The 12,068-nt window shown below is 43.0% G+C and overlaps 2 protein-coding genes across 2 annotated transcripts in view; one reads left to right on the plus strand and one right to left on the minus strand.

Annotated features, from left to right (window-relative positions):
- The window catches only part of GPC5 (glypican 5), a 1,883,811-nt gene that overhangs the window by 1,157,027 nt on the left and 714,716 nt on the right, over positions 1-12,068 (minus strand). The gene's annotated exons all lie outside the window — the stretch shown is intronic.
- LOC136308315 (uncharacterized) lies at positions 1,894-3,683 on the plus strand. The gene is made up of 3 exons (XM_066235647.1): positions 1,894-2,097; positions 2,492-2,906; positions 3,163-3,683. The coding sequence occupies exons 1-3, from the start codon at positions 1,894-1,896 to the stop codon at positions 3,681-3,683; spliced, it is 1,140 nt and encodes a 379-aa protein (XP_066091744.1).

A 12,068-nucleotide genomic window follows, 5' to 3' on the forward strand; every position in this document is an offset into this window, starting at 1 on the left:
AAAGGGCATTATTTTTCTTTGGTGCTTTTTCTTCATTTCTTGAAATAGCCATGTGTTGTTTGTTTGCTTGCTCTGCTGTGTTTAGATGGTGCATTACATTGACCCTGCACCCACTTTAGCAGCTGTTCAGCTTCCCTGGTGCCTGTGGACCAGGGCTGGTGGATCCCATCCTCTCTCCATGAATGTTAGTTGCTTTCCTTCCCTCTCCCCAAATCCCACCTGTTTCCTCAGTGCTCTGATAAGTAGTCTCAAAAATGCATCTTAAAAACTGTATAAGAATTTCTGTGGTGTCTCCTTCTAGCATGGGCACCACCAGGTGAAGGTGTGCACCTGTGAGACTGTGACAGGGCCTCCACATTCTTGTCCCTGAGAAGGGGACTTTTACCACTCTCTCAGGGATGTGCTGGGGCCTCTGCATTCTCCCGTTGTCCTCGGGGCTGACTGCCAAACTAGAAGCTTGCCAGGCTGATAGCGACAGTGCACTCCTGCCAGTGTTTACAGTGCGTGTTTCCGCACTGGGTGGTCAGCCATTATCTGAAACACACTGGCACACGTGCACTGCCTCTCATTGGAAGCACATGCATTTGCTCTCTGTCCCTGTAAAAAACAGCGAATTTCGGGAGCTTTCTGCATCACATGGATGTGAAACCTCTGTCTGGCCTTAAGTTAAGAGGAATGCTTTCTAACTTGTGGTGTGTCTTTTCAGATTTCTGCATTCTTCTCGTGGTTGTTTTAGGCCCAGGAATGGCCAGCCATTGCCTGACCAGCAAGAGGTCTTGCGGTCACACTTAGCACAGTGTTTTCAACCACTAGACCCCCAGATGATGCACACATTTACTAAAAGAGCTATTTTTAATTTTCTTTCCTATCTGGTCTGTACTTCACCGAAGATTTCCCTTTAAACAAAAATAAAATTTCAAATAAATACTCAGAAAAAGTATGGAAGTACACCCCAAAACACACCCATTGTAATACTTCATTGATAGGAAAAGTCCAGAATAGGTATCGGAGAAGAGACACAGAGCAGATGGGGGGTTGCCAGGGCAAGAGGAGTGGGGAGTGTCATTTTGGTTCAGAGTTTCCATTTGGGGTAATGGGATACTTTGCAAGAAGATAGTGGTGATGTTTCAGAGCATTGTGAAGAGACTTCACACTAAGAAATGGCAAAACTTAAAAACTAAGCAGTCACCTTTATTTTTTACTTATAATGAATCACGCTATGGAAAAACAGAGAAAAAGAACAGTAAAAAAATAAAATAAAAATACAGAACAATTCCAAATAAAATTAAATTAATAAAAAGATGAATCGCACCACAGAGGAAACACCCCCATAACTTTAAAAGAAAATAAAAGAAAACTGTCAAGGAGAGGTGGTAAATCAAATTCTTCTGATGTGGTGGGGACAGCTTGATGAAGAACAAGCAGCTCTGGAGCTGGCCCTGATCGCTGCCCAGAGGCAACGCCTTTTCTCTGGCTGAACCAGGGTAGGTTTTGCAGGGCATTCTTGACACAGCAGTGGTGGGGCCTCAGTGTGGTCTGGAGACGCTGCACAGGCGGCCCCGCTCCAGAGCTGCAGCTGGAGGAAGCACGGCCGCTGGAGTCCGGCGCCCCTCCAGGTCTAGGTCGGCCGCCAGGTTTGCCCGTGCAGCCGGCTCCTGTAGGTGTCCCTCAGGTGGAGCAGGAGCCGGCTCTGCCTCCTTGTCCCCTACCCTGAGCATCTCCTCAGACTAGAGCAGTGACATCACATCTTGCCAGAACAAGGACGTCACCACACAGCGTCCTCACTAACTGATGAGCGAGACCAACAGAACTCAGAATCCTGGTAACCAGGGAACCACATTCTCAAACAACCGCTAGCCAGCTCAGTTGACCAGAGACTTTAGTTGAGTCAACATGTCCTTGTGTTGTCTTCCCCGGTCCCAAGGCCGTGGGAACCAAAGAAACAGCGCTGATGGTTTTTTCCGCCGTGGCCGCCGCTGGGTCCAGACTCTGCGCAGACGTCCGTGGCCCATTTCTCGGAGGAACCGAGAAATAACCCATCGAGGCTCAGAGGTGGTGCTTCCGGACCAGACCACCACTGTGATTTCACCTGAGCAGGTCTATGTCCCCTACGTGTGTGTGTGTGTGTGTGTGTGTGTGTGTGTGTGTGTGTGTGTGTGAGTTTTGGGTGTGAGTGTATGAATATGTGTAAGAGGGTTTCATGTCAGAGGAGCCTTCCCTTAGGAAGAAGGGGCTGAGCAAGTGGGTCAGAAGCCTAGTGAACCAGCACATTCACACCACTGCCTGTTTGGATCGTTAGTGTGGGTGGCACCCTCTGCCCCAGGTTTATCTTGAGCCCTGGAGGTGAATTTCATTTCCACTGAAAGGAGTTCTCTTCAGAAACATCCTTGGGTCTGATTTGGGAGCAGAAGGTGCAGCGGGAAAAGCAGCAGCGACGAGGGCCAGGCTGGGCTTGAGGCATCCTGACCCGCTGCTGGTCATGTCATTGTAGAGCTCAGTGAAAAACACCCAGGAGAAGCATCTGGAGGAAGGAGACCCTCACTTGATCTCCACAACTGTGGCCCAGGTGCACCGTAGTAGTGATGTTCCATGCAGGCCTGCAAAGAGCATGGCCATCTGGGCGGCCGGGGACCTGGGGCCCGTGGATGACCTCAGTAGGTCTCCTCTCCCGGAGCCACCCAGGGTCTGGAGGAGGGCTCGTCCCCCAACGCCATACAGGATCAGGAGGTCTCTTCTTTTTACAACACCCAATTTCCCGAGGATTCCTCCCCTGATGCTACCCAGGGTCCAGACTCCTTCTCCAAAGCTGCCCAGGCTCACCATGTCTGAATCCAGCATGCAGCAGGGGGCCCATGTTAATCGCAGTGAGACAAACCACCTGGAGCCCAAGGAAGCAGAACTAAATGGTGAGGAGGTGGTTGAGGACATAGTGGGATGGTGGGGGAGGGTTGGAGGGGAATCTGAGATTATTGGGAAGGGTCGGTGTCAGACACACAGGGAGCACTCCTAGAGGCTGGCCAGGAGCAAAGACTGGCTTCAGACCACCCACGTGCAGGATGGCTGGTGGGGAGGACGTCCTGTGGTGGGTCTGGCCTTTGGCTGTGCTCTGCCTTTGGAGAAAACATGGAAATGGAGGCATATGGGTAATCTTTTCTCCTCTAGCAGCTCCAGCACCAGCCCAGGAGGCAGATCCGGCTCTTGCTCCACCTGAGGAACATCTGGAGGAGCCGGCTGCACAGGTTGACCTGGAGGCCGACCCAGAGCTGGAGCGGTGCCTGACTCCAATGGCCTTTTCACCTTATGAAGTTTTTCCAGCTGCAGCTATGGAGGTGGGGCCGGCCTCCACTGCGCCTCCTGACCACACTGAGGTGGGAAATCAGCTGCCTGAAGAAGCCTCCGACCAACCTGCCTTGACTCCACCCACACAGGAAGAGCTGTGCCTGCACACCACCTCAGGGCCAGCTCAGGAGCCACCTGACGAATCAGCTATCCCTGGCACATCCAAGGGATCTATTTTCCCACCTCTTTTTGATTGTTTTCTTTTATTTTCTGTCATCGTCATATTTCCATTTTCACCTTGGCCCTATAGGGTATTTTATTTTATTAATTTTTTTTGGAATTATTTTGCCTTCTTTTATTTTATTTTTCTTTTTCTGTTTATATCTTTTTACTGTATAGAGTAATTCATTATAAGTAATAAAATAAAAGTGATTATTTAGATTTTAATTTGTGCCATTCCTCAGCATGAAGTCCCTTAATGATGCTGTGCAAACATCACCTCTAACTTGTTGAAAAATGTCCCATCACCCTGAATGGAAACCCTGCACCAAAATGACTCACCCTCCTATCCCTGCAAAACCTCACCTGCTTTCTGTCTCTGCTCCTTTACCTATACTAGACATTTCCTATCAACGGAATCTTACCATAGTGCTGTTTTCAACGCGCTCCCATACCTTTTTTGTTTTTATCTGAAATAACATTTTTGCCATTAAAAATGGAAATCCCAGATCGAATAGAGAGACAGATATAAAAAGAAAACTTTTTTAGTAAGTCTGTGCTTTATATATGGGTAGTGACCACTCTGCTAAGTGTGATCCCAGGGCCAGAACGTAGTCAGGTGACAGCTTGACCTTCCTGGGCATAAAACAAACACGAGAATAATGCAGAAATCTGCAAAGACAAACCACAATCTGGAAAGCATTCCTTACGAGGCCAGGCCAGAGAGTGGTTTCACGTTCCTGCGGGGCATGAACTTCCTGAAAATTGGTCTTTTCTTTCTTTCTTTCTTTCTTTCTTTCTTTCTTTCTTTCTTTCTTTCTTTCTTTCTTTTTTCTTCCTTCCTTCCTTCCTTCCTTCCTTCCTTCCTTCCTTCCTTCCTTCCTTCCTTCCTCTCTCTCTCTCTCTCTTTCTTTCTTTCTTTATCTATTTTTTTTTATATTTCCAGAGAGTGATTTCACATTCCTGCGGGGTATGAACTTCCTGAAAATTGGTTTTTCCTTCTTTCTTTCTATTTTTCTTTCTTTTTTTCTTTTTCTTTCTTTCTCTATCTCTCTCTCTCTTTCTTTCTTTTTTTTGTATTTTCCAAAGTTAGAAATGGGGAGGCAGTCAGACAGACTCCCACATGCACTCGACCGAGATCCACTCAGCATGTCCACCAGCGGGCGATGCTCTGCCTATCTGGGGTGTTGATTTGTTGCAACCAGAGCCATTCTAGTGCCTGAGGTGGAGGCCATGGAGCCGTCCTCAGTGCCTCAGCCAACTTTGCTCCAATGGAGCCTTGGCTGCAGGAGGGGAGGAAAGAGACAGAGAGGAAGGAGAGGGGGAGGGGTGCAGAAGCAGATGGGCCCTTCTCCTTTGTACCCTGACTGGGAATCAAACTCGGGACATCCACACACCAGGCTGCTGATGCTCTACTGCTGAGGCAACTGGTCAGGGCCAAGTTGGTGTCTTCTAAAAAGAGAGAGGGCAAACACCTGTGCTCTCAATAAGAGGCAGTGCTCACGCCAGTGCAAGGCAGATGATGGCCCACCACCCTGATGAGGACACACGCACTGTAAATGCCAGTGGGAGAGCTCTGTCCCCATCAGACTGAAAGGCTTCTGGTCTGGTGGTGAGCAGCCCGGGGGACAATGTGAGGATAGAGAGGCACCAACAGCTCCCTGAAAAGAAGTAAGAAAGGCCCCTCTTCTGGGGGAACAGTGTGTAAGACCCATCAAATTCATCAGGTGCTCAACTTCACCTGGCTGTGTTCACCCTAGGGCAGGGGTAGTCAACCTTTGTATACCTAGTGCCCACTTTTGTATCTCTGTTAGTAGTAAAATTTTCTAACCGCCCACTGGTTCCAAAGTATTAGTGATTTATAAAGTAAGGAAGTAACTTTACTTTATAAAATTTATAAAGCATAGTTACAGCAAGTTAAAGCATATAATTATAATTACTTACCAAGTACTTTTTTTTGGATTTTTCCCTAATTTTGGCAGAATAAATCTTTATAAAACAACTTACTATAGTTAAATCTTTTTATTTATACTTTGGTTGCTCCACTATCGTCCACCATGAAAGCTGGAACTCCCACTAGTGGGCAGTAGGGACCAGGTTGACTACCACTGCCCTAGGATATTATCCCAAAGAACTTTTTGCACAACTTCTCAAAGATCTATATTCAAGACTGCCCATCAGAGCAGTATAAAATAGCCAGGAATGGAGAAAAACAAAACTGTCCATGGACAGTGGTGGGACCCACCAGTCCTGGTCCACATGGATGATGGAAGCTGGACAGCAGCTAGAGTTGGGGCAGGGGTCTCCACGTGCTGACAGAAAAAGAGCTCAGGGGTCCTCTCACATGAGACATGTGGCCCAACATCTGATTCCATGATCCCACTTCTTAGAGCACGACCATGTGATTTCAGCTGACAGAGAGTCATATATGAAAATCAGCCTGAGTGTAACACAGACAAAACAAACTGAGTGAGAAGGGCGGACCCTGAGAGATACCAACCAAGCCACTCATGATGCTCACCTGTGGGGTGGAGACATCAATCTCTGACCTTCTCCTTGATGTGATGTCTAATTTGGTAAAATGCATGTGTGACTGTGACAATTCTAAATATAAATATATTAAAGTTATATGTCCAGTGTTATCAGTGTATCACTCATCTATAAAGTACATTATTTATTGTTTAAAGAATTTTTATTGTTAAAGAATTTATGAGAAGGAAAATAAAGGTTAGTTGTAGTACCATATTGAATTCTAAAGGAATTCAGAAACAAATAAAGAACAAAGTCCTTCCCGGGAGGAGAGCCCTGATACAGAGGACTCACCATGCCTGTTCTTTCCAGGATTTTGCACATAGTGTTGGCATGAGCATGTGTGTGCTTCTGCTTTCTCTCACCCATGTGTGCATTGGTGGGTGCCTCTGTATGTTCACATGTGTGAGCGTGTGCACCTGTGGGTGTCTGGCAGGTAGGATTCCTGGGTATGTGCTCTTCCAAACCCTCATTTCTCTTGGGGTGGATGCTGCCAGTCAGAGTTGTTGGCATTTTCTGTGACTCCATATCAGAATTTCCAAAGCTCCCTGTGGTGGAACCTGGATCATTACTCATTTTTCACTTTTCTTGTTTTAATTTGTACAGGATTTTAAAATATTGGGTGCAGTTCCTATATCCGAGGAGAAAAGGAAAACATCACAATGAAAGAAAAATAAAGAGAATGTTCACAGTGTGGGGATAAAACCAATTCTTTTGATGAGAGTAGTGCAGGTTCGAGAGCAGACGGCTCTAGAGCTGGCCCTGGTGTGTGGTCAGAAGCAGGTGCTCTGTGGCAGGAACCAGGGCAGGTTCTGCAGAGGGCTCTTCAGTCGGCGGTGGCGGGGCCTCGGGTAACTCGGCAGATGCTGCACAGGCCACCTGACTCCAGAGCTGCAGCTGGAGTGACTACTGGAGGCGTCACTCCTCCATGTCTGGAGCGGCCTATAGGCCCTCTCCTGCGTCTGGCTCTTCGAGTGAAGAGGTGGAAGCTGCTGGCTCTGTCTCCTGGGCTGGTGCTAGAGCTGTGAGAGGAGAAAAGATCCTCCACATGCCCCCCAAAGACAGAGCACAGCCAGAGCCTTCCACAGTAGCCATAGCATGGGATCCACCACAGGATGTCCTCCTACTGGCCCACAGTCCAGTAGAAGGGTGGTCTGAATCCTGTTTGCTCCTGGCCAGCCTCTGTGCTTGTTCCCTGTGTGTCTGGCACTAACCCTTCCTCATCAGGTCACAATACATCCCCACCCTCCACCACACCCACCTCCCCCACATTCACACCCGTGGGTTCTGCCTCCTTGGCCGCCTGGTCCTCCTGGCCAGTTTCTTCGACTTGGGCATCGTGCTCCCAATATCATGTCTGAAATATGCTGCGTGGGATACTGTGTTGCTTCGGGGAGAAGTACATCTCTGGCCATCCAGAGGCCCTAGCTCCCCAAACCCCCAAGTGGCCACACTCACTTTGAGCCTGCTCTGGACCTTGGTGCTGTGGCCCAATTACTCATAACTGGTGGAAATGGGTGGGGGTCTCTGTCAGCAGCCTGCTGCTCTTCCATGTTGTGGGTTGAGCTCTGCAATGACCAGCATTGGGTCTGGAGACGCCAAGCCTTGCCCTGTTCTAGCCACTGCTGCTTCTGCCCACTGGACCTTCTGCTCCTGGATCAGGCCCAGGCCTGTGTCTGCATAGACCACCTCCCAGGTGAAATAAGATTCTCCTCCAGCCTGACCAGGCAGTGGCGCAGTGGATAGAGCGTCGAACTGGGATGTGGAGGACCCAGGTTCGAGACCCCGAGCTCGCCAGCTTAAGCGCGGGCTCATCTGGTTTGAGCAAAGCTCATCAGCTTGGACCCAAGGTTGCTGGTCGAGCAAGGGGTCACTCGGTCTGCTGAAGGCCCACTGTCAAGGCACATATGAGAAAGCAATCAATGAACAACTAAGGTGATGCAACAAAAACTGTTTTATTTTTTAAAAATGACCAGATTTCCTCTGTTCCATCCGTCTAAGACTCACTCTTGACGCTTGTCTCTGTCACGTGATACATTTATCTTTCTCACCCTAAAGGCCGGTCCGTGAAAATATTTTCTGACATTAAACCGGTCCATGGCCCAAAAAAGGTTGGGGACCACTGGTATAAAGGATATAAATGGTGATGGATGAAGACTTGACTTGGGAGTGGTAAACACACAATATGGTTTACAGAAATGTACAGAAAGGAGCACCTAAAACCTGTATAATTAGTAAATCAGTGTCACTCCAATATAATCAATTAAAAACTAATTATCTTATTTGTATGGTATAGGTAGATTTGTACACTATCATGGTCAGGTAAGATAACCCTTCAGTATACGAATCATGGTTATTAGCAGTATAAGGGAATGTTCTATATACAAAAATATGTATGTTCATATAAAATGGTAAAATACATTTATTAATGTTTATCATATAAATGAAGTCATGCAATAGGTGATCTTTTGTGACTGGTTTCTTTTACTTAAAAAATATTTCCAATATTCTTCTATGTTGTAGCATTTATCAGTATCTGTCATTCATTTTTTTATTGCAGAAGTATTATATATTCCATATTATACATATATAGCAATGGAGATGTTGAGGGAAATAAGGGGGAGAGGGGATGCATTCAGGGCGATACTAGAAACTATGTAAACACAGTAAATTAAATAAAAATATATATCATTTTATTTATCAGTTCATCTGTTAATGAACATTGGAGTTGTTTCTACTTTCTAGATATTATGGCTAATGCTGCTATCAACATTCATGTACAAGTTTTAGTATGAACACATATATTCTTTCTCTTGGGTATACACAGGTCATCTGATACTCCGTGTTTTACCTTTTTTGGAGTGATCTATTTTTCCAGAGTAGTTGCAGAATTTCACATTCCTCCAGAAATATTTGAGGGTCCCATTTCTCCACATCATAATACACTTGTTATTGTCTTTTTGATTATATATAAAAATTATTTGAGACTTAAAGATGTTGAGGAAGTTGATTACAGATATACAGTTTGTGCCCCCACTGCTGAAATTTAGCCATATGCCTTATGCTAACTCAAAAGTCATGCATATTACTATAATCAGGCAAATGTATTTTATTAAAACTATAAGGGCGCTCACTTCAGCAACACATATTTTGAAACTAAAGGGGATTTATTTTATTTTAGTTCTTTGAAATCACTGAATAAATAGTTATGTGTTTACTATTTGTCAAAGACATTATTTTTCTTATTTGAATTGTTTATAATATAATACTGTAAACTTATTTTTATATTTTATAATTCCTGAAATAACTAAAACCCAGTGGTTTTCATTGTTTCCATTGTTTAAATAAATGTGAATTTCTTGGGAGCTGGCTATACTTTAGAATCTCATTTTTCTGATATAAATCACATTTTATATTAGGTTTTAAACAGAAAGATTAAAGGTTTTAGCTTATAACTGGATATAGTTTATCCTAATCACTTTAAAAAAGTATAAGAACTCTAGTGTTCAATAATCTTTAAACATGTTTCATAAACAAAAACCTGACAGATAAAAGGCTCAAATCTTAACAGGTAATGACAATGTATAAAATCAGCACCATCCAAACAAATATAAATTTTAAATTTTATCTAACATAAAATTATTACATACTCTTTAAATAATAGAATAATAAAAAATAAATTACCAATGGCCAAAGCAAATCCCATTATTTTCAAAGAGTTTTTATACATTCACTTTCAGTTGACTGTACACTAATTGAAGTGGTTGGATTGGTGCTGACAATTGATTGTATTTTTAATGAAATGACCAATAGTGAAGTCAGTGTATTATACCACTTACTCCAGAAAGCAACCTTCCATTGAATTTACTCAAACTAATTGCTAAATTACATGACCATTCAAAGATATTGAGTGAATTTCAAATACTTTCTTCTGAACAAAAAGGTAAATAAATGTGTTTTGATCACTGCTGCATTGTTAATACAAAATCAAAAAGTGTTTGTCTTTCTGGAATATTAATATTGTAAGCCTGGGGACATGGCATTGTTGTGTAGTGGAGATGAGAGGGGAGGAGTCAGGGTATTTTGGTGAATTCCTTGAACAAGAAAAAGAGTCAACAGAAGTAAAGGAATTTCATAGAATAAGCCACCACCCCATAGTCAAAGAGATCACAATTTTCAGTTGGCCAATCAACTATGATTGACTAGTTCTACATCACTCTTATAAGATATTAACAATAAAAAAATTTCTAAGTAGAGCGTCGGCCTGGCGTGCAGAAGTTCCAGGTTCGATTCCCGGCCAGGGCACACAGGAGAGGCGCCCATTTGCTTCTCCACCCCTCCCCCCTCCTTCCTCTCTGTCTCTCTCTTCCCCTCCCACAGCGAGGCTCCATTGGAGCAAAGATGGCCCGGGTGCTGGGGATGGCTCTGTGGCCTCTGCCTCAGGCGCTAGAACGGCTCTGGATGCAACAGAGCGATGGCCCAGAGGGGCAGAACATCGCTCCCTGGTGGGCATGCCGGGTGGATCCCGGTAGGGCGCATGCGGGAGTCTGTCTGACTGCCTCCCCCTTTCCAGCTTTGGAAAAATGAAAAAAAAATTTTTTTTTCTAAAACACTTCATAGTAAGTGGTTTATAGAAAAAAGATTAAACAGTTTTCAGAATTCAGAAACTTAATATACTAACATCTTTTTTAAATCCTGTATCTTTTTTTTATTTATAATAAGTAACCTTATAATTATCCATTGAGAACCTCATCTCAGTCTATCATAGCTCTGAAGTTACTATTTATCATATTGGTGTCTTAGGAATAGAATGAGAAAAAAGAAAGGCAAGTTAGCGATATTTTCCTACATAAACTAACAGTATCTCATATCTCTGCCTGAACCCAGTAGATTGTGATTATTGAAATATATACTATAAAATATCTACATATTATTGTTTTAAGTAAATGGTTATAATTATTGCTTTTACACTCATTTAAAAATCTAATTAATTTTACATATGAAGATAGCTTTCTAAAGAAGCTTTAGTCTCCCAGTAAAAAATGAATATTTAATAGAAACTGATAAAATTCTTATATGGATAAGAATTGTTAGATTTAAAGAAACAAATGTTACTTAAATTCATTACTTTAAACATTTATTAGTTTTGCAATAAAAATATAGAAAACTGCTCTGATATTCTATTTTTTATGTTTCACATTAAGAGTAGGTAATTTCTAAGCAGTGGGTCATTATCATTTACAGTTGCTCAGAGGTTAGTATTTTAACTGCTGAGATCTTTTTCTTTGAAAAAAATATAGATGTTATTTAATGCTTAAATATAAATTACTGATTTTTCTTTTGCTTTTTCCCAACAACTTTGGCCTAAACAAACTAATTTATTATGAACAAGAAGTTCAAAATTAATTCTGTAAGAGAGAAAAATCTGAATAAAAATGTTCATATATTTCCTCCATCAGAAAAATTAATAGTAATAAAATTTGTTTCCAACCTATTATCAAAGAGCAATTCAGTCTGATGCAAATATCTACAAAAGTTAATGTCAACTCTTTAGAAAATTCTTCACTGGCTATTGGCTACCTCATATAATTTCACAGGTAATTTTGAAAGATACAGGCATTGTCTATTTCAAGCACAGACTTTGGAGTGTAGGAACTGCTAGACAGTATCTCTCCCAAATAAATACCTCTACTTCTGTAGTCACCACTGAATTTTGGATGTTCCCTTGGGTATCTAACAAGCATCTCAGATTTAACAGAATGATAATTTACCATCAACCTCAATGAGCAAAACCTATGCTTACTCCACTTCAGGATTTTATTTTTCACTTACTGACACCATTATCCCACCAAACCTAGATATTGTTCTGGTTCTATCACTTCAGTTTCCAAATGATCACTAATTTCTGATGACTTTACTTCTCATATTTATGTAAATCTATGACCTGTTTCATATTATCCACTCTCCTTATTCTAGCTCCAATCACCATGACCTTCTGCCTGTAAAACTTGTTCTTCAAGGTGTTTTCTATAGTGAAACCA

The sequence above is a fragment of the Saccopteryx bilineata genome, chromosome 6 (assembly GCF_036850765.1).
Source record: "Saccopteryx bilineata isolate mSacBil1 chromosome 6, mSacBil1_pri_phased_curated, whole genome shotgun sequence".
Lineage (NCBI taxonomy): Eukaryota > Metazoa > Chordata > Mammalia > Chiroptera > Emballonuridae > Saccopteryx > Saccopteryx bilineata.